The 26,631-nt window shown below is 53.2% G+C and overlaps 1 protein-coding gene across 1 annotated transcript in view; it reads left to right on the top strand.

The window, feature by feature from the left end:
- Nucleotides 1-1,989, top strand: part of LOC138293777 (mucin-2-like) — a 33,529-nt gene extending 31,540 nt beyond the window's left edge. Inside the window, exon 4 of the mRNA XM_069233119.1 lies at nt 554-1,989. Within this exon, the coding sequence (XP_069089220.1) occupies nt 554-1,923 (1,370 nt within the window). The 3' untranslated portion in view covers nt 1,924-1,989. The remainder of the gene's footprint in view (nt 1-553) is intronic.
- The last annotated feature ends 24,642 nt before the right edge of the window (nt 1,990-26,631 follow it).

The raw sequence follows: 26,631 nt of genomic DNA, 5'->3' as shown, positions 1-26,631 counted from the left end.
AGAGCAATGTAACGCATCGAGTCACGATGTGTCACATTACCCGAGATTTAGGCAGCCACGCAGGGCCATGCAAGGTGGCCTAGTGTGGCCTCACACATCTAATTTTTCACTTGCGTTGCTCTTGCACTGCATTGCATGATGCAAGAGTGACACAAAGGGGGTCATAGATATGGCTCTAGGTATTTTTTTATTTGTTTCATTTTATGATGTTTTGTAAAGAAGATTGCCCAGCCTAATGCATCTGCTTTTACCAAACACATGACGTTCAGAAATGCCACTCATTGCTCTGATGGTCTGTAGAAAAACGATGAATGTATTGATTGTATTCACTTTATTGTGTTTAATGGCAGGGGCTTATGTAAGGTGTGAAAACACAATTTTCCTGCAAAATGGAAGAGCTTTTGGTTTTGGGAAAGTTTGGGGCAATCCATGGCAGAACATTGATGGCAATCAAGCCATGAGATCAAAGTCTGTTCATGTGAACTGCACACATGTGTCTTCTTCTGGTGCAGAAAGTACTCACCAGCTTGTTCTATTTCCCTTCTCTCCTTAGCGGTGGAAGCCTCGTCACAGGAACCCGCAATGCCCCCGGGAACCTCACAGCAACAGACTGGTACCACCGAGATTACCTCAGTGAAGGTGGGACTGAGCGAGTCACCCTCTTTTCAATCAACAATGACCCCTGACCTCGGCATGACCCCTGAAGCAGCCACGATAACAAAGCCTACAGTGTCCACTGAACACGCACAACCCACCAATGCAACTGTTGTCCCTGCAGATTTGATAGCATTGGAAATGGCCACTGATACAACAACGCAATTTGCAGTGGGGACCATTGCAACACCTATGGAACTGTACGCGACAACCTCAACAGAACCTTCAACCCGGACAGAACCTCCAACGGTGGCCACAGCCATGTCTAAAGCAGGAAGCCAAACACAGTCCTCAACTGAAGAACTGACTGGCAACACATTAGTGGTGGTGGAACCAACAACGACAGCCACACCACCTGAAATAAGCACAACTAGAAAAGAGAAGCCCATCATGGCTACAATTGAGCAATCAGCCTTGAATCCCTCAGCTGAGCAAACAACCATAGCTGCACCAGTGACTACTGCACAAGTAACACCCACTCCACCGACAGCGGAGATACAAACTATGGACTCAACAGTAGGACAAGCTACGGGCATTGCAGAAGAACTGGTCTCTCAGTTTGAAATAGCTAATGTGACAACTGTGCCCATTCCACCACCCATGCCCCCCACAAGTGAGCAAGCACCCATGCCTCCGACACAAGCCATGCCCACCACAACTGAGCAAGCACCCGTGCCTCCGACACCAGCCGTGCCTACCACAACTGTGCAAACAATAACGCCTCCTCCACCATCCATGCCCCCCACAAGTGAGCACACACCCATGCCTCCGACACAAGCCTTGCCCACCTCAACTGTGCAAGCAGCCATGCCTCTGACACCAGCCATGCCTACCACAACTGTGCAAACAATAACGCCTCCACCACCACCCATGCCCCCCACCAGTGAGCAAGCACCCATGCCTCCGACACAAGCCATGCCCATCACAACTGTGCAAGCAGCCATGCCTCTGACACAAGCCATGCCCACCACAACTGTGCAAGCAGCCATGCCTCCGACACCAGCCATGCCCACCACAGCTGTGCAAATAATAGAACCTATGCCGTCACCCATGATCACAATAGCTGCGCCCACTGGACCAGTCACTACATCAGGAACAACTTCAGCTGCACATGCTGGCTCTCAAGTCATAACGACAACTACGCCAAGGACAACCACATCGACCACCAGAACAACCGCCACCAGCTCAGAATCAGCGACAAGTAGGTTCTCCTCATATGACTCTTATGATTGGTCGTGCCCGTTTGCTTTACAATGGTATCTTCTCTGAACCCAACACCTGCCAGTTTCTGATAGGGACCTCTTTTTAGTTTTGCACTTTTTAGAATCAGAATGACAAGCAAAAATAAATACTTTTTGCAACAGATTTTAAGCAAAAATGGCCAAACCATTGTTTATAAAAACATACAATGATTTGGCTTTTGCCTCCCTTCATTACATTAACTTTACCCTAAATCTTTCTGCATTTTCCATGGGCAGCCTGATGCAGTACGATGCAGAACGTCTGCTCCCAACATTGTTCATTTGTTAGGGCATGCTGCGGACGCTGGAGATACTTGGGGTTTTCCAAAAATGAGCCATGAAAGACCTGCCTATTGAAGCAGAAACCAATAGAAACATTCATCCACCTGGACTTAGGTCTGGAATATGGGAAGGTAGATCTGTTATATGGCAAAGGTCAATGCATGAATCAAAGTAAAGCTAAATATAACCTCTTGGTCCACAAAGTAGGTCATGTTGAACATACCTTTGTGGATGCAAAACTGAACACTATCAGATAAGACACCTCAAGACTTCCTATACCTCAGATTTGACCATAGACAGCTCTTAGAGATTTAGGGGCATATTTAAGAAAAGTGGCGCTGGACACAGTTTAGCGCCACTTTCCCTGCGCCCCTTAGCGGCCCCCTACAGCCACAATGTGTGGACCATATTTAAAATAACGTGCATCATGGCGCAGGATAGGGGGCTCATTGTATTCAATGGCATGCCCCTTTTAACACCTGCTCTGAGCAGGCGTCAAAAGTGCCAAAAACATGATGCAAGGAAATCTATTAGATTTCTTTGTCCGATTTTTTCAGTCCCCCTTAATGGGGGAACGCCTCCTTTGCATACATTATGCCTCAAGCCGACATAATGTAGAGCAAAGGGTTACAAAGTGGCATAATGCATGCATTGCGCCACTTTGTAAATATAGCGTGGCGTTTTTGGCCTTTTAATGCCACATTAATGTAAAAAAATGATGGTAATGTGGAATTGGAATGGCACTAGGGGCTCTTAAATATTCCCCTTAATTGGCACGCGATGCCACTCTCTCAACCTCAGTGTTAGGGTCAGCAGTTCATAAAGTAAATGGGGAGCACTCAATAATTGAGTTCTAGATCATAGAAAAGTTAAAGGGTTTTAATGGAAAAATTTCAAAATTAAGCAGTGCAAAATCAATATCATGAAGGCTCTCAATGCAAAGTTATACAGAGTAGGTTAAATCAGAAATTATTTTACGTCCCAAGTGAACAGCAAACTCGGGCAGAAATCACACAGCATCCCTAGTAGAATAGAAAAGGGTTCTGGTGTACCCCCAAAACCAAGGGGCTCTTATACACAGTTCTTCAATATCAAAATAATAAAAGGGCAGAGTCATCAGGGTGTGAGCAAAAACATCAATTATTATTATTTAGCAAATGGGAACACAAATAAATAAACGTCATTACCTTAAAGCATGAGCACCATCCCAATATTTAAGACATTTTTCAACAACCTCTATGTTAATATCAAACGGAGATATTTGAACAAAATATGAAACATTCACCAATAATCCTATCTGAAAATCAGTACGACTTGCGATCACAGCAAAATCACAAGGGAAGAACCTTGAGATTGATAAGTCACAGGAAAAGGGAACAGTGAATTAAAGACGTGTAAAGATAAACGATTACACGTCAGCTTCACTCTGCCTGTAGTGAGAGGATGTGAGCAGGGGAGGGATGCTGGAGTGACGGATGGAGACGGCATGCATCGTGTCTTGTATGCAGAGGAGGGATGCTGGAGTGAGGGATGGTGACAGCATGCATTATGTCTTGTATGCAGAGGAGGGATGCTGGAGTGAGGGATGGTGACAGCATGCATTATGTCTTGTATGCAAGGGAGGGAAGCTGGAGTGACCGATGGTGACGGCATGCATTGTGTCTAGTATGCAGAGGAGGGAAGCTGGAGTGAGGGATGGTGACAGCATACATCGTGTCTTGTATGCAGAGGAGGGCAGCTGGAGTGAGGGATGGTGACAGCATGCATCGTATCTTGTATGCAGGGGAGGGATGCTGGAGTGAGGGATGGTGACGGCATGCATTGTCTCATGTATGCAGAGGAGGGAAGCTGGAGTGAGGGATGGTGATGACATGCATTGTGTCTTGTATGCAGAGGATGTAAGCTGGAGTGAGGGATGATGACTGCATGCATCGTGTCTTGTATGCAGAGGAGGGATGCTGGACTGAGGGCTATGACGGCATGCATCGTGTCTTGCATAAAGAGGAGGAAACCTGGAGTGAGGGATGGTGATGGCATGCATTGTGTCTTGTATGCAGGGGAGGGCAGCTGGAGTGAGGGATGGTGACAGCATGCATCGTATCTTGTATGCAGGGGAGGGATGGTGGAGTGAAGGATGGTGACGGCATGCATTGTCTCATGTATGCAGAGGAGGGAAGCTGGAGTGAGGGATGGTGATGACATGCATTGTGTCTTGTATGCAGAGGATGTAAGCTGGAGTGAGGGATGATGACTGCATGCATCGTGTCTTGTATGCAGAGGAGGGATGCTGGACTGAGGGCTATGACGGCATGCATCGTGTCTTGCATAAAGAGGAGGAAACCTGGAGTGAGGGATGGTGATGGCATGCATTGTGTCTTGTATGCAGAGGATGGAAGCTGGAGTGAGGGATGGTGACGGCATGCATCATGTCTTGTATGCAGAGGCGGGATGCTGGAGTGACGGATGGTGACGGCATGCATCGTGTCTTGTATGCAGGGGAGGGAAGCTGGAGGGAGGGATGGTGACGGCATGCATTGTGTCTTGTATGCAGGGGGGGAAGCTGGAGTGAGGGATGGTGACGGCATGCATCGTGTCTTGTATGCAGGGGAGGGAAGCTGGAGTGAGGGATGGTGACGGCATGCATTGTGTCTTGTATGCAGAGGAGGGAATCTGGACTGAGGGATGTGACGGCATACTTACTGTCTTGTATGCAGGGGAGGGCAGCTGGAGTGAGGGATGGTGACAGCATGCATCGTATCTTGTATGCAGGGGAGGGATGCTGGAGTGAGGGATGGTGACGGCATGCATTGTCTCATGTATGCAGAGGAGGGAAGCTGGAGTGAGGGATGGTGATGACATGCATTGTGTCTTGTATGCAGAGGATGTAAGCTGGAGTGAGGGATGATGACTGCATGCATCGTGTCTTGTATGCAGAGGAGGGATGCTGGACTGAGGGCTATGACGGCATGCATCGAGTCTTGCATAAAGAGGAGGAAACCTGGAGTGAGGGATGGTGATGGCATGCATTGTGTCTTGTATGCAGGGGAGGGCAGCTGGAGTGAGGGATGGTGACAGCATGCATCGTATCTTGTATGCAGGGGAGGGATGCTGGAGTGAAGGATGGTGACGGCATGCATTGTCTCATGTATGCAGAGGAGGGAAGCTGGAGTGAGGGATGGTGATGACATGCATTGTGTCTTGTATGCAGAGGATGTAAGCTGGAGTGAGGGATGATGACTGCATGCATCGTGTCTTGTATGCAGAGGAGGGATGCTGGACTGAGGGCTATGACGGCATGCATCGTGTCTTGCATAAAGAGGAGGAAACCTGGAGTGAGGGATGGTGATGGCATGCATTGTGTCTTGTATGCAGAGGATGGAAGCTGGAGTGAGGGATGGTGACGGCATGCATCATGTCTTGTATGCAGAGGCGGGATGCTGGAGTGACGGATGGTGACGGCATGCATCGTGTCTTGTATGCAGGGGAGGGAAGCTGGAGGGAGGGATGGTGACGGCATGCATTGTGTCTTGTATGCAGGGGGGGGAAGCTGGAGTGAGGGATGGTGACGGCATGCATCGTGTCTTGTATGCAGGGGAGGGAAGCTGGAGTGAGGGATGGTGACGGCATGCATTGTGTCTTGTATGCAGAGGAGGGAAGCTGGACTGAGGGATGTGACGGCATACTTACTGTCTTGTATGCAGGGGAGGGAAGCTGGAGGGAGGGATGGTGACGACATGCATCGTGTCTTGTATGCAGGGTAGGGAAGCTGGGGTGATGGATGTGACGCATGCATTGTGTCTTGTATGCAGGGGAGGGAAGCTGGAGTGAGGGATGGTGACAGCATGTATTGTGTCTTGTATGCAGGGGAGGGAAGCTGGAAGGAGGGATGGTGACGGCATGCATTGTGTCTTGTATGCAGAGGCGGGAAGCTGGAGTGAGGGACGGTGACGGCATGCATTGTGTCTTGTATGCAGAGGAGGGAAGCTGGACTGAGGGATGAGACGGCATGCTTTGTGTCTTGTATGCAGGGGACGGAAGCTGGAGGGAGGGATGGTGACGGCATGCATCGTGTCTTGTATGCAGAGGCAGTAAGCTGGAGTGAGAGATGGTGACAGCATGTATTGTGTCTTGTATCCAGGGGAGGGAAGCTGGAGTGAGGGATGGTGACGGCATGCATTGTGTCTTGTATGCAGAGGAGGGAAGCTGGAGTGATGGATGGTGACGGCATGCATCGTGTCTTGTATGCAGGGGAGGGAAGCTGGAGTGAGGGATGGTGACGGCATGCATCGTGTCTTGTATGCAGGGGAGGGAAGCTGGAGTGAGGGATGGTGACGGCATGCATTGTGTCTTGTATGCAGAGGAGGGAAGCTGGACTGAGGGATGTGACGGCATACTTACTGTCTTGTATGCAGGGGAGGGAAGCTGGAGGGAGGGATGGTGACGACATGCATCGTGTCTTGTATGCAGAGGAGGGAAGCTGGAGTGAGGGATGTGACGGCATGCATCGTGTCTTGTATGCAGGGTAGGGAAGCTGGGGTGATGGATGTGACGCATGCATTGTGTCTTGTATGCAGGGGAGGGAAGCTGGAGTGAGGGATGGTGACAGCATGTATTGTGTCTTGTATGCAGGGGAGGGAAGCTGGAAGGAGGGATGGTGACGGCATGCATTGTGTCTTGTATGCAGAGGCGGGAAGCTGGAGTGAGGGACGGTGACGGCATGCATTGTGTCTTGTATGCAGAGGAGGGAAGCTGGACTGAGGGATGAGATGGCATGCTTCGTGTCTTGTATGCAGGGGACGGAAGCTGGAGGGAGGGATGGTGACGGCATGCATCGTGTCTTGTATGCAGAGGCAGTAAGCTGGAGTGAGAGATGGTGACAGCATGTATTGTGTCTTGTATCCAGGGGAGGGAAGCTGGAGTGAGGGATGGTGACGACATGCATTGTGTCTTGTATGCAGAGGAGGGAAGCTGGAGTGATGGATGGTGACGGCATGCATCGTGTCTTGTATGCAGGGGAGGGAAGCTGGAGGGAGGGATGGTGACGGCATGCATTGTGTCTTGTATGCAGGGGAGGGAAGCTGGAGTGAGGGATGGTGACGACATGCATTGTGTCTTGTATACAGAGGAGGGAAGCTGGAGTGAGGGATGTGACGGCATGCATTGTGTCTTGTATGCAGGGGAGGGAAGCTGGAGGGAGGGATGTGACGGCATGCTTTGTGTCTTGTATGCAGGAGAGGGAAGCTGGAGGGAGGGATGGTGACGGCATGCATCGTATCTTGTATGCAGGGGAGGGAAGGTGGAGTGAGGGATGGTGACGGCATGCATCGTGTCTTGTATGCAGAGGAGGGAAGCTGGACTGAGGGATGTGACAGCATGCTTCCTGTCTTGTATGCAGGGGAGGGAAGCTGGAGGGAGGGATGGTGACGGCATGCATCGTGTCTTGTATGCAGAGGAGGGAAGCTGGACTGAGGGATGTGACAGCATGCTTCCTGTCTTGTATGCAGAGGAGGGAAGCTGGAGTGAGGGATGTGATGGCATACATTGTGTCTTGTATGCAGAGGAGGGAAGCTGGAGTGAGGGTTGGTGATGACATACATCGTGTCTTGTATGCAGGGTAGGGAAGCTGGGGTGATGGATGTGACACATGCATTGTGTCTTGTATGCAGGGGAGGGAAGCTGGATTGAGGGATGGTGACAGCATGTATTGTGTCTTGTATGCAGGGGAGGGAAGCTGGAGTGAGGGATGGTGACGGCATGCATTGTGTCTTGTATGCAGAGGAGGGAAGCTGGAGTGAGGGATGTGACGGCATGCTTCGTGTCTTGTATGCAGGGGAGGGAAGCTGGAGGGAGGGATGGTAACGGCATGCATCGTGTCTTGTATGCAGAGGCGGGAAGCTGGAGTGAGGGATGGTGACAGCATGCATTGTGTCTTGTATGCAGAGGAGGGAAGCTGGAGTGAGGGATGGTGACGACATGCATTGTGTCTTGTATCCCGAGGAGGGATGCTGGAGTGAGGGATGGTGACGGCATGCATTGTGTCTTGTATATAGAGGAGGGAAGCTGGAGGGAGGGATGGTGACGGCATGCTTCGTGTCTTGTATGCAGGGGAGGGAAGCTGGAGGGAGGGATGGTGACGGCATGCATCGTGTCTTGTATGCAAGGGAGGGAAGCGGGAGTGAGGGATGGTGACGGCATGCATTGTGTCTTGTATGCAGAGGAGGGAAGCTGGACTGAGGGATGTGACGGCATGCTTCGTGTCTTGTATGCAGGGGAGGGAAGCTGGAGGGAGGGATGGTGACGGCATGCATCGTGTCTTGTATGCAGAGGCAGTAAGCTGGAGTGAGAGATGGTGACAGCATGCATTGTGTCTTGTATGCAGAGGAGGAATGCTGGAGTGAGGGCTGGTGATGGCATACATCGTGTCTTCTATGCAGGGTAGGGAAGCTGGGGTGAGGGATGTGACGGCATGCATCGTGTCTTGTATTCAGAGGAGGAATGCTGGAGTGAGGGATGGTGAAAGCATGCATCGTGTCTTGTAAGCAGGGGAGGGAAGGTGGTGTGAGGGATGTGAAGCATGCATTGTGTCTTGTATGCAGGGGAGGGAAGCTGGAGCTGAGGGATGTGACGGCAGGCATCGTGTCTTGTATGCATAGGAGGGAGGCTGGAGTGAGGGATGGTGATGGTATGCATTGTGTCTTGTAAGCAGGGGAGGGAAGCTGGAATGAGGGATGGTGACGGCATGCATGGGGTCTTGTATGCAGGGGAGGGAAGCTGGAGTGAGGGATGGCGACGGCATGCACAGTGTCTTCTATGCAGAGGATGGATGCTGGAGTGAGGGATGGTGACGGCATGCATTGTCTCATGTATGCAGAGGAGGGAAGCTGGAGTGAGGGATGGTGATGGCATGCATTGTGTCTTGTATGCAGAGGATGTAAGCTGGAGTGAGGGATGGTGACTGCATGCATCGTGTCTTGTATGCAGAGGAGGGATGCTGGACTGAGGGCTATGACGGCATGCATTGTGTCTTGCATACAGAGGAGGGAAGCTGGAGTGAGGGATGGTGATGGCATGCATTGTGTCTTGTATGCAGAGGATGGAAGCTGGAGTGAGGGATGGTGACGGCATGCATCGTGTCTTGTATGCAGAGGCGGGATGCTGGAGTGACGGATGGTGACGGCATGCATCGTGTCTTGTATGCAGGGGAGGGAAGCTGGAGGGAGGGATGGTGACGGCATGCATTGTGTCTTGTATGCAGGGGAGGGAAGCTGGAGTGAGGGACGGTGACGACATGCATTGTGTCTTGTTTACAAAGGAGGGAAGCTGGACTGAGGGATGTGACGGCATGCTTCGTGTCTTGTATGCTGGAGAGGGAAGCTGGAGTGAGGGATGGTGATGGCATGCATTGTGTCTTGTATGCAGAGGAGAGAAGACGGACTGAGGGATGTGACGGCATGCTTCCTGTCTTGTATGCAAGGGAGGGAAGCTGGAGGGAGGGATGGTGACGGCATGCATCGTGTCTAGTATGCAGAGGAGGGAAGCTGGACTGAGGGATGTGACAGCATGCTTCCTGTCTTGTATGCAGGGGAGTGAAGCTGGAGGGAGGGATGGTGACGGCATGCATTGTGTCTTGTATGCAGAGGAGGGAAGCTGGAGTGAGGGATGTGACGGAATACATCGTGTCTTGTATGCAGAGGAGGGAAGCTGGAGTGAGGGTTGGTGATGGCATACATTGTGTCTTGTATGCAGGGTAGGGAAGCTGGAGTGAGGGATGGTGACGGCATGCATTGTGTCTTGTATCCCAAGGAGGGATGCTGGAGTGAGGGATGGTGACGACATGCATTGTGTCTTGTATACAGAGGAGGGAAGTTGGAGTGAGGGATGTGACAGCATGCTTCGTGTCTTGTATGCAGGAGAGGGAAGCTGGAGGGAGGGATGGTGACGGCATGCATCGTGTCTTGTATGCAGAGGCAGTAAGCTGGAGTGAGAGATGGTGACAGCATGCATTGTGTTTTGTATGCAGAGGAGGGATGCTGGAGTGAGGGCTGGTGATGGCATACATCGTGTCTTCTATGCAGGGTATGGAAGCTGGGGTGAGGGATGTGACGGCATGCATCGTGTCTTGTATTCAGAGGAGGAATGCTGGAGTGAGGGATGGTGAAAGCATGCATCGTGTCTTGTAAGCAGGGGAGGGAAGGTGGTGTGAGGGATGTGAAGCATGCATTGTGTCTTGTATGCAGGGGAGGGAAGCTGGAGCTGAGGGATGTGACGGCATGCATCGTGTCTTGTATGCATAGGAGGGAGGCTGGAGTGAGGTATGGTGATGGTATGCATTGTGTCTTGTAAGCAGGGGAGGGAAGCTGGAGTGAGGGATGGTGACGGCATGCATGGTGTCTTGTATGCAGGGGAGGGAAGCTGGAGTGAGGGATGGCGACGGCATGCACAGTGTCTTCTATGCAGAGGATGGATGCTGGAGTGAGGGATGGTGACGGCATGCAATGTCTCATGTATGCAGAGGAGGGAAGCTGGAGTGAGGGATGGTGATGGCATGCATTGTGTCTTGTATGCAGAGGATGTAAGCTGGAGTGAGGGATGGTGACTGCATGCATCGTGTCTTTTATGCAGAGGAGAGATGCTGGACTGAGGGCTATGACGGCATGCATTGTGTCTTGCATACAGAGGAGGGAAGCTGGAGTGAGGGATGGTGATGGCATGCATTGTGTCTTGTATGCAGAGGATGGAAGCTGGAGTGAGGGATGGTGACGGCATGCATCGTGTCTTGTATGCAGAGGCGGGATGCTGGAGTGACGGATGGTGACGGCATGCATCGTGTCTTGTATGCAGGGGAGGGAAGCTGGAGGGAGGGATGGTGACGGCATGCATTGTGTCTTGTATGCAGGGGAGGGAAGCTGGAGTGAGAGATGGTGACGACATGCATTGTGTCTTGTTTACAAAGGAGGGAAGCTGGAGTGAGGGATGTGACGGCATGCTTCGTGTCTTGTATGCTGGAGAGGGAAGCTGGAGGGAGGGATGGTGACGGCATGCATCGTGTCGTGTATGCAGGGGAGGGAAGCTGGAGTGAGGGATGGTGACGGCATGCATTGTGTCTTGTATGCAGAGGAGGGAAGACGGACTGAGGGATGTGACGGCATGCTTCCTGTCTTGTATGCAAGGGAGGGAAGCTGGAGGGAGGGATGGTGACGGCATGCATCGTGTCTTGTATGCAGAGGAGGGAAGCTGGACTGAGGGATGTGACAGCATGCTTCCTGTCTTGTATGCAGGGGAGGGAAGCTGGAGGGAGGGATGGTGACGGCATGCATTGTGTCTTGTATGCAAAGGAGGGAAGCTGGAGTGAGGGATGTGACGGCATACATTGTGTCTTGTATGCAGAGGAGGGAAGCTGGAGTGAGGGTTGGTGATGCATGCATGCAACGCATCCAAAACGCCTCGGCCCGCCTCATCCTCGACGTACCCCGCAACAGCCACATCTCCGCACACCTGAGACACCTGCATTGGCTCCCAGTCAGCAAAAGGATCACCTTCCGTCTTCTCACCCACGCACACAAAGCCCTCCACAACAAGGGACCGGAATACCTCAACAGACGCCTCAGCTTCTACGTCCCCACCCGCCCCCTCCGCTCCGCTGGGCTCGCACTTGCTGCCGTCCCTCGCACCCGCCGCTCCACGGCGGGTGGGAGATCTTTCTCCTTCCTGGCGGCCAAGACCTGGAACTCCCTCCCCACCAGCCTCAGGACCACCCAGGACCACTCCGCTTTCCGGAGACTCCTAAAGACTTGGCTGTTCGAGCAGCGATAACCCCCCCTTTCCCCCCTAGCGCCTTGAGACCCGCACGGGTGAGTAGCGCGCTTTATAAATGTTAATGATTTGATTTGATTTGATTTGATTTGATTTGATGGCATACATTGTGTCTTGTATGCAGGGTAGGGAAGCTGGAGTGAGGGATGGTGACGGCATGCATTGTGTCTTGTATCCCGAGGAGGGATGCTGGAGTGAGGGATGGTGACGACATGCATTGTGTCTTGCATACAGAGGAGGGAAGTTGGAGTGAGGTATGTGACAGCATGCTTCGTGTCTTGTATGCAGGAGAGGGAAGCTGGAGGGAGGGATGGTGACGGCATGCATCGTGTCTTGTATGCAAGGGAGGGAAGCGGGAGTGAGGGATGGTGACGGCATGCATTGTGTCTTATATGCAGAGGAGGGAAGCTGGAGTGAGGGATGTGACGGCATACATCGTGTCTTGTATGCAGAGGAGGGAAGCTGGAGTGAGGGTTGGTGATGGCATACATTGTGTCTTGTATGCAGGGTAGGGAAGCTGGGGTGATGGATGTGATGCATGCATTGTGTCTTGTATGCAGGGGAGGGAAGCTGGAGTAAGGGATGGTGACAGCATGTATTGTGTCTTGTATGCAGGGGAGGGAAGCTGGAGTGAGGGATGGTGACGGCATGCATTGTGTCTTGTATGCAGAGGAGGGAAGCTGGAGTGAGGGATGTGATGGCATGCTTCGTGTCTTGTATGCAGGGGAGGGAAGCTGGAGGGAGGGATGGTAACGGCATGCATCGTGTCGTGTATGCAGAGGCGGGAAGCTGGAGTGAGGGATGGTGACAGCATGCATCGTGTCTTGTATGCAGAGGAGGGGAGCTGGAGTTAAGGATGGTGACAGCATGCATTGTGTCTTGTATGCAGAGGAGGGATGCTGGACTGAGGGATATGACGGCATGCATCGTGTCTTGTATGCAGAGGAGGGAAGCTGGAGTGAGGGATGGTGACGGCATGCATTGTGTCTTGTATCCCGAGGAGGGATGCTGGAGTGAGGGATGGTGACGACATGCATTGTGTCTTGTGTACAGAGGAGGGAAGTTGGAGTGAGGGATGTGACAGCATGCTTCGTGTCTTGTATGCAGGGGAGGGAAGCTGGAGGGAGGGATGGTGACAGCATGCATCGTGTCTTGTATGCAAGGGAGGGAAGCGGGAGTGAGGGATGTGACGGCATGCATTGTGTCTTGTATGCAGAGGAGGGAAGCTGGACTGAGGGATGTGACGGCATGCTTCGTGTCTTGTATGCAGGGGAGAGAAGCTGGAGGGAGGGATGGTGATGGCATGCATCGTGTCTTGTATGCAGAGGCAGTAAGCTGGAGTGAGGGATGGTGACAGCATGCATCGTGTCTTGTATGCAGAGGAGGGAAGCTGGAGTTAAGGATGTGACGGCATGCATCGTGTCCTGTATGCAGAGGAGGGATTCTGGAGTGAGGGTTGGTGATGGCATACATCGTGTCTTGTATGCAGGGTAGGGAAGCTGGGGTGAGGGATGTGACGGCATGCATCGTGTCTTGTATGCAGAGGAGGAATGCTGGACTGAGGGATGGTGACAGCATGCATCGTGTCTTGTAAGCAGGGGAGGGAAGGTGGGGTGAGGGATGTGACGCATGCATTGTGTCTTGTATGCAGGGGAGGGAAGCTGGGGTGTGGGATGGTGAGGGCATGCATCGTGTCTTGTATGCAGAGGTGGGAAGCTGGAGTGAGGGATGGTGACAGCATGCATCGTGTCTTGTATGCAGAGGAGGGATGCTGGGGTGAGGGATGGTGACAGCATGCATTGTGTCTTGTATGCAGAGGAGGTAAACTGGAGTGAGGGATGATGGCGGCATGCATCGTGTCTTGTATGCAGAGGCTCGATGCTGGAGTGACGGATGGTGACGGCATGCATTGTGTCTTGTATGCGGGGGAGGGAAGCTGGAGTGATGGATGGTGACGGCATGCATTGTGTCTTGTATGCAGAGGAGGGATGCTGGAGTGAGGGATGGTGACAGCATGCATCGTGTCTTGTATGCAGAGGAGGGATGCTGGAGTGAGGGATGGTGACAGCATGCATTGTGTCTTATATGCAGACGAGGGATGCAGGAGTGAGGGTTGGTGACAGCATGAATCCTGTCTTGTAAGCAGGGGAGGGAAGCTGGACTGAGGGATATGACGAAATGCATTGTGTCTTGTATGCAGAGGAGTGAAGCTGGAGTGAGGGATGGTGACGGCATGCATTGTGTCTTGTATCCAGAGGAGGGATGCTGGAGTGAGGGATGGTGACGGCATGCATTGTGTCTTGTATGCAGAGGAGGGATGCTGGAGTGAGGGATGGTGACGGCATGCATTCTGTCTTGTATGCAGAGGCGGGAAGCTGGAGTGAGGGATGGTGACGGCATGCATCGTGTCTTTTATGCAGAGGCGGGAAGCTGGAGTGAGGGATGGTGACTGCATGCATTGTGTCTTGTATGCCAGGGAGGGATGCTGGAGTGAGGGATGGTGATGGCATGCATTGTGTCTTGTATGCAGGGGAGGGAAGCTGGGGTGAGGGATGGTGATGGCATGCATCGTGTCTTGTATGCAGGGGAGGGAAGCTGGAGGGAGGGATGTGACAGCATGCATCGTGTCTTGTGTGCAGGGGAGGGAAGCTGGAGTGACCGATGGTGACGGCATGCATCGTGTCTTGTATGCACGGGAGGAAAGCTGGAGTGAGGGATGATGACACCATTCATTGTGTCTTGTATGCAGAGGAGCGAAGCTGGAGTGAGGGATGGTGACGGCATGCATCGTGTCTTGTATGTATAGGAGGGATGCTGGAATGAGGGATGGTGACGGCATGCATTGTGTCTTGTTTGCAGGGGAGGGAAGCTGGAGCTGAGGGATGTGACCGCATGCATCGTGTCTTTTATGCATAGGAGGGAAGCTGGAGTGAGGGATGGTGATGGTATGGATTGTGTCTTGTATGCAGGGGAGGGAAGCTGGAGTGAGGGATGGTGACGGCATGCATGGTGTCTTGTATGCAGGGGAGGGAAGTTGGAGTGAGGGATGGTGACAGCATGCACAGTGTCTTGTAAGCAGAGGATGGATGCTGGAGTGAGGGATGGTGACAGCATGCATTGTCTTATGTATGCAGAGGAGGGAAGCTGGAGTGAGGGATAGTGATGGCATGCATTGTGTCTTGTATGCAGAGGATGTAAGCTGGAGTGAGGGATGCTGACTGCATGCATCATGTCTTGTATGCAGAGGAGGGATGCTGGACGGAGGGCTATGACGGCTTGCATAGTGTCTTGTATACAGAGGAGGGAAGCTGGAGTGAGGGATGGTGATGGCATGCATTGTGTCTTGTATGCAGAGGATGGAAGCTGGAGTGAGGGATGGTGACGGCATGCATCGTGTCTTGTATGCAGAGGCGGGATGCTGGAGTGACGGATGGAGACGGCATGCATCGTGTCTTGTATGCAGGGGAGGGAAGCTGGAGGGAGGGATGGTGACGGCATGCATTGTGTCTTGTATGCAGGGGAGGGAAGCTGGAGTGAGGGATGGTGACGACATGCATTGTGTCTTGTATACAGAGGAGGGAAGCTGGAGTGAGGGATGTGACGGCATGCTTCGTGTCTTGTATGCAGGGGAGGGAAGCTGGAGGGATGGATGGTGAAGACATGCATTGTGTCTTGTATACAGAGGAGGGAAGCTGGAGTGAGGGATGTGACGGCATGCTTCGTGTCTTGTATGCAGGGGAGGGACGCTGGAGGGAGGGATGGTGACGGCATGCATCGTGTCTTGTATGCAGGGGAGGGAAGCTGGAGTGAGGGATGGTGACGGCATGCATTGTGTCTTGTATGCAGAGGAGGGAAGACGGACTGAGGGATGTGACGGCATGCTTCCTGTCTTGTATGCAAGGGAGGGAAGCTGGAGGGAGGGATGGTGACGGCATGCATCGTGTCTTGTATGCAGAGGAGGGAAGCTGGACTGAGGGATGTGACAGCATGCTTCCTGTCTTGTATGCAGGGGAGGGAAGCTGGAGGGAGGGATGGTGACGGCATGCATTGTGTCTTGTATGCAGAGGAGGGAAGCTGGAGTGAGGGATGTGACGGAATACATCGTGTCTTGTATGCAGAGGATGGAAGCTGGAGTGAGGGTTGGTGATGGCATACATTGTGTCTTGTATGCAGGGTAGGGAAGCTGGAGTGAGGGATGGTGACGGCATGCATTGTGTCTTGTATCCCAAGGAGGGATGCTGGAGTGAGGGATGGTGACGACATGCATTGTGTCTTGTATACAGAGGAGGGAAGTTGGAGTGAGGGATGTGACAGCATGCTTCGTGTCTTGTATGCAGGAGAGGGAAGCTGGAGGGAGGGATGGTGACGGCATGCATCGTGTCTTGTATGCAGAGGCAGTAAGCTGTAGTGAGAGATGGTGACAGCATGCATTGTGTCTTGTATGCAGAGGAGGGATGCTGGAGTGAGGGCTGGTGATGGCATACATCGTGTCTTCTATGCAGGGTATGGAAGCTGGGGTGAGGGATGTGACGGCATGCATCTTGTCTTGTATTCAGAGGAGGAATGCTGGAGTGAGGGATGGTGAAAGCATGCATCGTGTCTTGTAAGCAGGGGAGGGAAGGTGGTGTGAGGGATGTGAAGCATGCATTGTGTCTTGTATGCAGGGGAGGGAAGCTGGAGCTGAGGGATGTGACGGCATGCATCGTGTCTTGTATGCATAGGAGGGAGGCTGGAGTGAGGTATGGTGATGGTATGCATTGTGTCTTGTAAGCAGGGGAGGGAAGCTGGAGTGAGGGATGGTGACGGCATGCATGGTGTCTTGTATGCAGGGGAGGGAAGCTGGAGTGAGGGATGGCGACGGCATGCACAGTGTCTTCTATGCAGAGGATGGATGCTGGAGTGAGGGATGGTGACGGCATGCAATTTCTCATGTATGCAGAGGAGGGAAGCTGGAGTGAGGGATGGTGATGGCATGCATTGTGTCTTGTATGCAGAGGATGTAAGCTGGAGTGAGGGATGGTGACTGCATTCATCGTGTCTTTTATGCAGAGGAGAGATGCTGGACTGAGGGCTATGACGGCATGCATTGTGTCTTGCATACAGAGGAGGGAACCTGGAGTGAGGGATGGTGATGGCATGCATTGTGTCTTGTATGCAGAGGATGGAAGCTGGAGTGAGGGATGGTGACGGCATGCATCGTGTCTTGTATGCAGAGGCGGGATGCTGGAGTGACGGATGGTGACGGCATGCATCGTGTCTTGTATGCAGGGGAGGGGAGCTGGAGGGAGGGATGGTGACGGCATGCATTGTGTCTTGTATGCAGGGGAGGGAAGCTGGAGTGAGAGATGGTGACGACATGCATTGTGTCTTGTTTACAAAGGAGGGAAGCTGGAGTGAGGGATGTGACGGCATCCTTCGTGTCTTGTATGCTGGAGAGGGAAGCTGGAGGGAGGGATGGTGACGGCATGCATCGTGTCTTGTATGCAGGGGAGGGAAGCTGGAGTGAGGGATGGTGACGGCATGCATTGTGTCTTGTATGCAGAGGAGGGAAGACGGACTGAGGGATGTGACGGCATGCTTCCTGTCTTGTATGCAAGGGAGGGAAGCTGGAGGGAGGGATGGTGACGGCATGCATCGTGTCTTGTATGCAGAGGAGGGAAGCTGGACTGAGGGATGTGACAGCATGCTTCCTGTCTTGTATGCAGGGGAGGGAAGCTGGAGGGAGGGATGGTGACGGCATGCATTGTGTCTTGTATGCAGAGGAGGGAAGCTGGAGTGAGGGATGTGACGGCATACATCGTGTCTTGTATGCAGAGGAGGGAAGCTGGAGTGAGGGATGGTGACGGCATGCATTGTGTCTTGTATGCAGAGGAGGGAAGACGGACTGAGGGATGTGACGGCATGCTTCCTGTCTTGTATGCAAGGGAGGGAAGCTGGAGGGAGGGATGGTGACGGCATGCATCGTGTCTTGTATGCAGAGGAGGGAAGCTGGACTGAGGGATGTGACAGCATGCTTCCTGTCTTGTATGCAGGGGAGGGAAGCTGGAGGGAGGGATGGTGACGGCATGCATTGTGTCTTGTATGCAGAGGAGGGAAGCTGGAGTGAGGGATGTGACGGCATACATCGTGTCTTGTATGCAGAGGAGGGAAGCTGGAGTGAGGGTTGGTGATGGCATACATTGTGTCTTGTATGCAGGGTAGGGAAGCTGGAGTGAGGGATGGTGACGGCATGCATTGTGTCTTGTATCCCGAGGAGGGATGCTGGAGTGAGGGATGGTGACGACATGCATTGTGTCTTGCATACAGAGGAGGGAAGTTGGAGTGAGGGATGTGACAGCATGCTTCGTGTCTTGTATGCAGGAGAGGGAAGCTGGAGGGAGGGATGGTGACGGCATGCATCGTGTCTTGTATGCAATGGAGGGAAGCGGGAGTGAGGGATGGTGACGGCATGCATTGTGTCTTATATGCAGAGGAGGGAAGCTGGAGTGAGGGATGTGACGGCATACATCGTGTCTTGTATGCAGAGGAGGGAAGCTGGAGTGAGGGTTGGTGATGGCATACATTGTGTCTTGTATGCAGGGTAGGGAAGCTGGGGTGATGGATGTGATGCATGCATTGTGTCTTGTATGCAGGGGAGGGAAGCTGGAGTAAGGGATGGTGACAGCATGTATTGTGTCTTGTATGCAGGGGAGGGAAGCTGGAGTGAGGGATGGTGACGGCATGCATTGTGTCTTGTATGCAGAGGAGGGAAGCTGGAGTGAGGGATGTGACGGCATGCTTCGTGTCTTGTATGCAGGGGAGGGAAGCTGAAGGGAGGGATGGTAACGGCATGCATCGTGTCTTGTATGCAGAGGCGGGAAGCTGGAGTGAGGGATGGTGACAGCATGCATCGTGTCTTGTATGCAGAGGAGGGGAGCTGGAGTTAAGGATGGTGACAGCATGCATTGTGTCTTGTATGCAGAGGAGGGATGCTGGACTGAGGGATATGACGGCATGCATCGTGTCTTGTATGCAGAGGAGGGAAGCTGGAGTGAGGGATGGTGACGGCATGCATTGTGTCTTGTATCCCGAGGAGGGATGCTGGAGTGAGGGATGGTGACGACATGCATTGTGTCTTGTATACAGAGGAGGGAAGTTGGAGTGAGGGATGTGACAGCATGCTTCGTGTCTTGTATGCAGGGGAGGGAAGCTGGAGGGAGGGATGGTGACAGCATGCATCGTGTCTTGTATGCAAGGGAGGGAAGCGGGAGTGAGGGATGGTGACGGCATGCATTGTGTCTTGTATGCAGAGGAGGGAAGCTGGACTGAGGGATGTGACGGCATGCTTCGTGTCTTGTATGCAGGGGAGGGAAGCTGGAGGGAGGGATGGTGATGGCATGCATCGTGTCTTGTATGCAGAGGCAGAAAGCTGGAGTGAGGGATGGTGACAGCATGCATCGTGTCTTTTATGCAGAGGAGGGAAGCTGGAGTGAGGGATGTGACGGCATGCATCGTGTCTTGTATGCAGAGGAGGGATTCTGGAGTGAGGGTTGGTGATGGCATACATCGTGTCTTGTATGCAGGGTAGGGAAGCTGGGGTGAGGGATGTGACGGCATGCATCGTGTCTTGTATGCAGAGGAGGAATGCTGGACTGAGGGATGTTGACAGCATGCATCGTGTCTTGTAAGCAGGGGAGGGAAGGTGGGGTGAGGGATGTGACGCATGCATTGTGTCTTGTATGCAGGGGAGGGAAGCTGGGGTGTGGGATGGTGAGGGCATGCATCGTGTCTTGTATGCAGAGGTGGGAAGCTAGAGTGAGGGATGGTGACAGCATGCATCGTGTCTTGTATGCAGAGGAGGGATGCTGGGGTGAGGGATGGTGACAGCATGCATTGTGTCTTGTATGCAGAGGAGGTAAACTGGAGTGAGGGATGATGGCGGCATGCATCGTGTCTTGTATGCAGAGGCGGGATGCTGGAGTGACGGATGGTGACGGCATGCATTGTGTCTTGTATGCGGGGGAGGGAAGCTGGAGTGATGGATGGTGACGGCATGCATTGTGTCTTGTATGCAGAGGAGGGATGCTGGAGTGAGGGATGGTGACAGCATGCATCGTGTCTTGTATGCAGAGGAGGGATGCTGGAGTGAGGGATGGTGACAGCATGCATTGTGTCTTATATGCAGAGGAGGGATGCAGGAGTGAGTGTTGGTGACAGCATGAATCCTGTCTTGTAAGCAGGGGAGGGAAGCTGGACTGAGGGATATGACGAAATGCATTGTGTCTTGTATGCAGAGGAGTGAAGCTGGAGTGAGGGATGGTGACGGCATGCATTGTGTCTTGTATGCAGAGGAGGGATGCTGGAGTGAGGGATGGTGACGCCATGCATTCTGTCTTCTATGCAGAGGCGGGAAGCTGGAGTGAGGGATGGTGACGGCATGCATCGTGTCTTTTATGCAGAGGCGGGAAGCTGGAGTGAGGGATGGTGACTGCATGCATTGTGTCTTGTATGCCAGGGAGGGATGCTGGAGTGAGGGATGGTGATGGCATGCATTGTGTCTTGTATGCAGGGGAGGGAAGCTGGGGTGAGGGATGGTGATGGCATGCATCGTGTCTTGTATGCAGGGGAGGGAAGCTGGAGGGAGGGATGTGACAGCATGCATCGTGTCTTGTGTGCAGGGGAGGGAAGCTGGAGTGACCGATGGTGACGGCATGCATCGTGTCTTGTATGCAGGGGAGGAAAGCTGGAGTGAGGGATGATGACACCATTCATTGTGTCTTGTATGCAGAGGAGCGAAGCTGGAGTGAGGGATGGTGACGGCATGCATCGTGTCTTGTATGCATAGGAGGGATGCTGGAATGAGGGATGGTGACGGCATGCATTGTGTCTTGTTTGCAGGGGAGGGAAGCTGGAGCTGAGGGATGTGACCGCATGCATCGTGTCTTTTATGCATAGGAGGGAAGCTGGAGTGAGGGATGGTGATGGTATGGATTGTGTCTTGTATGCAGGGGAGGGAAGCTGGAGTGAGGGATGGTGACGGCATGCATGGTGTCTTGTATGCAGGGGAGGGAAGTTGGAGTGAGGGATGGTGACAGCATGCACAGTGTCTTGTAAGCAGAGGATGGATGCTGGAGTGAGGGATGGTGACAGCATGCATTGTCTTATGTATGCAGAGGAGGGAAGCTGGAGTGAGGGATAGTGATGACATGCATTGTGTCTTGTATGCAGAGGATGTAAGCTGGAGTGAGGGATGGTGACTGCATGCATCATGTCTTGTATGCAGAGGAGGGATGCTGGACGGAGGGCTATGACGGCATGCATTGTGTCTTGTATACAGAGGAGGGAAGCTGGAGTGAGGGATGGTGATGGCATGCATTGTGTCTTGTATGCAGAGGATGGAAGCTGGAGTGAGGGATGGTGACGGCATGCATCGTGTCTTGTATGCAGAGGCGGGATGCTGGAGTGACGGATGGAGACGGCATGCATCGTGTCTTGTATGCAGGGGAGGGAAGCTGGAGGGAGGGATGGTGACGGCATGCATTGTGTCTTGTATGCAGGGGAGGGAAGCTGGAGTGAGGGATGGTGACGACATGCATTGTGTCTTGTATACAGAGGAGGGAAGCTGGAGTGAGGGATGTGACGGCATGCTTCGTGTCTTGTATGCAGGGGAGGGAAGCTGGAGGGATGGATGGTGAAGACATGCATTGTGTCTTGTATACAGAGGAGGGAAGCTGGAGTGAGGGATGTGACGGCATGCTTCGTGTCTTGTATGCAGGGGAGGGACGCTGGAGGGAGGGATGGTGACGGCATGCATCGTGTCTTGTATGCAGGGGAGGGAAGCTGGAGTAAGGGATGGTGACGGCATGCATTGTGTCTTGTATGCAGAGGAGGGAAGCTGGACTGAGGGATGTGACGGCATACTTCCTGTTTTGTATGCAGGGGAGGGAAGCTGGGGTGAGGAATGGTGACGGCATGCATCGTGTCTTGTATGCAGAGGCAGTAAGCTGGAGTGAGGGATGGTGACAGCATGCATCGTGTCTTGTATGCAGAAGAGGGAAGCTGGACTGAGGGATGTGACGGCATGCTTCCTGTCTTGTATGCAGGGGAGGGAAGCTGGAGGGCGGGACGGTGACGGCATGCATTGTGTCTTGTATGCAGAGGCAGTAAGCTGGAGTGAGGGATGGTGACAGCATGCATCGTGTCTTGTATGCAGAGGAGGGAAGATGGAGTGAGGGATGTGACGGCATACATCGTGTCTTGTGTGCAGAGGAGGGATGCTGGAGTGAGGGATTGTGATGGCATACACTGTGTCTTGTATGCAGGGTAGGGAAGCTGAGGTGAGGGATGTGACGCATGCATCGTGTCTTGAATGCAGAGGAGGGAAGGTGGTGTGAGGGATGTGACGGCATGCATTGTGTCTTGTATGCAGGGGAGGGAAGCTGAAGTGAGGGATGGTGACGGCATGCATTGTGTCTTGTATGCAGAGGAGGGAAGCTGGAGTGAGGGAGGTGACGGCATGCTTCGTGTCTTGTATGCAGGGGAGGGAAGCTGGAGGGAAGGATGGTAACGGCATGCATCGTGTCTTGTATGCAGAGGCGGGAAGCTGGAGTGAGGGATGGTGACAGCATACATCGTGTCTTGTATGCAGAGAAGGGGAGCTGGAGTGAGGGATAGTGACAGCATGCATTGTGTCTTGTATGCAGAGGAGGGATGCTGGACTGAGGGATATGAAGGCATGCATTGTGTCTTGTATGCAGAGGAGGGAAGCTGGAGTGAGGGATGGTGACGGCATTCATTGTGTCTTGTATCTCGAGGAGGGATGCTGGAGTGAGGGATGGTGACGGCATGCATTGTGTCTTGTATACAGAGGAGGGAAGCTGGAGTGAGGGATGTGACGGCATGCTTCGTGTCTTGTATGCAGGGGAGGGAAGCTGGAGGGAGGGATGGTGACGGCATGCATTGTTTCTTGTATGCAAAGGAGGGAATCTGGAGTGAGGGATGGTGACAGCATGCATTGTGTCTTGTATGCAGAGGATGTAAGCTGGAGTGAGGGATGGTGACTGCATGCATCGTGTCTTGTATGCAGAGGAGGGATGCTGGAATGAGGGCTATGACGGCATGCATTGTGTCTTGTATGCAGAGGAGGGAAGCTGGAGTGAGGGATGGTGATGGCATGTATTGTGTCTTGTATGCAGAGGATGGAAGCTGGAGTGATGGATGGTGACGGCATGCATCGTGTCTTGTATTCAGGGGAGGGAAGCTGGAGGGAGGGATGGTGAAGGCATGCATCGTGTCTGGTATGCAGGGAAGGGAAGCTGGAGTGAGGGATGGTGACTGCATGTATTGTGTCTTGTATGCAGAGGAGGGAAGCTAGAGTGAGGGATGTGACGGCATGCTTTGTATCTTGTATGCAGGGGAGGGAAGATGTAGTGAGGGATGGTGACGGCATGCACTGTGTCTTGTATGCAGAGGAGGGAAGCTGGAGTGAGGGATGTGACGGCATGCTTCGTGTCTCGCATGCAGGGGAGGGAAGCTGGAGGGAGGGATGGTGACGGCATGCATCGTGTCTTGTATGCAGAGGAGGGAAGCTGGAGTGAGGGATGTGACGGCATGCATCGTTTCTTGTATGCAGAGGAGGGAAGCTGGAGTGAGGGATGGTGATGGCATACATCGTTTCTTGTGTACAGGGTAGGGAAGCTGGGGTGAAGGATGTGACGGCATGCATTGTGTCTTGTATGCAGAGTAGGAATGCTGGAGTGAGGGATGGTGACGGCATGCAGCAAGACTTTTAAGCAGGGGAGGGAAGCTGGTGTGAGGGATGTGACGCATGCATTGTGTCTTGTATGCAGAGGAGGGAAGCTGGAGTGAGGGATGTGACGGCATGCTTTGCGTCTTGTAAGCAGGGGAGGGAAGCTGGTGTGAGGGATGTGACGCATGCATTGTGTCTTGTATGCAGGGGAGGGAAGCTGGAGTGAGGGATGGTGACGGCATGCATTGTGTCTTGTATACAGGGGAGGGAAGCTGGAGTGAGGGATGGTGATGGTATGCATTGTGTCTTGTATGCAGGGGAGGGAAGCTGGAGTGAGGGATGGTGACGGCATGCATGGTGTCTTGTATGCAGGGAAGGGAAGCTGGAGTGAGGGATGGTGACGGCATGCACAGTGTCTTGTATGCAGAGGATGGATGCTGGAGCGAGGGATGGTGACGGCATGCACAGTGTCTTGTATGCAGAGGATGGATGCTGGAGTGAGGGATGGTGACGGCATGTATTCTCTCTTGTATGCAGAGGAGGGAAGCTGGAGGGAGGGATTGTGATGGCATACACTGTGTCTTGTATGCAGGGTAGGGAAGCTGAGGTGAGGGATGTGACGCATGCATCGTGTCTTGAATGCAGAGGAGGGAAGGTGGTGTGAGGGATGTGACGGCATGCATTGTGTCTTGTATGCAGGGGAGGGAAGCTGGAGTGAGGGATGGTGACGGCATGCATTGTGTCTTGTATGCAGAGGAGGGAAGCTGGAGTGAGGGAGGTGACAGCATGCTTCGTGTCTTGTATGCAGGGGAGGGAAGCTGGAGGGAGGCATGGTAACGGCATGCATCGTGTCTTGTATGCAGAGGCGGGAAGCTGGAGTGAGGGATGGTGACAGCATGCATCGTGTCTTGTATGCAGAGGAGGGGAGCTGGAGTGAGGGATAGTGACAGCATGCATTGTGTCTTGTATGCAGAGGAGGGATGCTGGACTGAGGGATATGAAGGCATGCATTGTGTCTTGTATGCAGAGGAGGGAAGCTGGAATGAGGGATGGTGACGGCATTCATTGTGTCTTGTATCCCGAGGAGGGATGCTGGAGTGAGGGATGGTGACGGCATGCATTGTGTCTTGTATGCAGGGGAGGGAAGCTGGAGGGAGGGATGTGACAGCATGCATCGTGTCTTGTGTGCAGGGGAGGGAAGCTGGGGTGAGGGATGGTGATGGCATGCATCGTGTCTTGTATGCAGGGGAGGGAAGCTGGAGGGAGGGATGTGACAGCATGCATCGTGTCTTGTGTGCAGGGGAGGGAAGCTGGAGTGACCGATGGTGACGGCATGCATCGTGTCTTGTATGCAGGGGAGGAAAGCTGGAGTGAGGGATGATGACACCATTAATTGTGTCTTGTATGCAGAGGAGCGAAGCTGGAGTGAGGGATGGTGACGGCATGCATCGTGTCTTGTATGCATAGGAGGGATGCTGGAATGAGGGATGGTGACGGCATGCATTGTGTCTTGTGTGCAGGGGAGGGAAGCTGGAGCTGAGGGATGTGACCGCATGCATCGTGTCTTTTATGCATAGGAGGGAAGCTGGAGTGAGGGATGGTGATGGTATGGATTGTGTCTTGTATGCAGGGGAGGGAAGCTGGAGTGAGGGATGGTGACGGCATGCATGGTGTCTTGTATGCAGGGGAGGGAAGTTGGAGTGAGGGATGGTGACAGCATGCACAGTGTCTTGTAAGCAGAGGATGGATGCTGGAGTGAGGGATGGTGACAGCATGCATTGTCTTATGTATGCAGAGGAGGGAAGCTGGAGTGAGGGATAGTGATGGCATGCATTGTGTCTTGTATGCAGAGGATGTAAGCTGGAGTGAGGGATGGTGACTGCATGCATCATGTCTTGTATGCAGAGGAGGGATGCTGGACGGAGGGCTATGACGGCATGCATTGTGTCTTGTATACAGAGGAGGGAAGCTGGAGTGAGGGATGGTGATGGCATGCATTGTGTCTTGTATGCAGAGGATGGAAGCTGGAGTGAGGGATGGTGACGGCATGCATCGTGTCTTGTATGCAGAGGCGGGATGCTGGAGTGACGGATGGAGACACCATGCATCGTGTCTTGTATGCAGGGGAGGGAAGCTGGAGGGAGGGATGGTGACGGCATGCATTGTGTCTTGTATGCAGGGGAGGGAAGCTGGAGTGAGGGATGGTGACGACATGCATTGTGTCTTGTATACAGAGGAGGGAAGCTGGAGTGAGGGATGTGACGACATGCTTCGTGTCTTGTATGCAGGGGAGGGAAGCTGGAGGGATGGAGGGTGAAGACATGCATTGTGTCTTGTATACAGAGGAGGGAACCTGGAGTGAGGGATGTGACGGCATGCTTCGTGTCTTGTATGCAGGGGAGGGACGCTGGAGGGAGGGATGGTGACGGCATGCATCGTGTCTTGTATGCAGGGGAGGGAAGCTGGAGTAAGGGATGGTGACGGCATGCATTGTGTCTTGTATGCAGAGGAGGGAAGCTGGACTGAGGGATGTGACGGCATACTTCCTGTTTTGTATGCAGGGGAGGGAAGCTGGGGTGAGGAATGGTGACGGCATGCATCGTGTCTTGTATGCAGAGGCAGTAAGCTGGAGTGAGGGATGGTGACAGCATGCATCCTGTCTTGTATGCAGAAGAGGGAAGCTGGACTGAGGGATGTGACGGCATGCTTCCTGTCTTGTATGCAGGGGAGGGAAGCTGGAGGGAGGGATGGTGACGGCATGCATTGTGTCTTGTATGCAGAGGCAGTAAGCTGGAGTGAGGGATGGTGACAGCATGCATCGTGTCTTGTATGCAGAGGAGGGAAGATGGAGTGAGGGATGTCACGGCATACATCGTGTCTTGTATGCAGAGGAGGGATGCTAGAGTGAGGGAT

The sequence above is a fragment of the Pleurodeles waltl genome, chromosome 4_2, assembly GCF_031143425.1.
Source record: "Pleurodeles waltl isolate 20211129_DDA chromosome 4_2, aPleWal1.hap1.20221129, whole genome shotgun sequence".
Taxonomy (NCBI): Eukaryota; Metazoa; Chordata; class Amphibia; order Caudata; family Salamandridae; genus Pleurodeles; species Pleurodeles waltl.
This window is presented reverse-complemented; position numbering and strand designations above follow the sequence as displayed.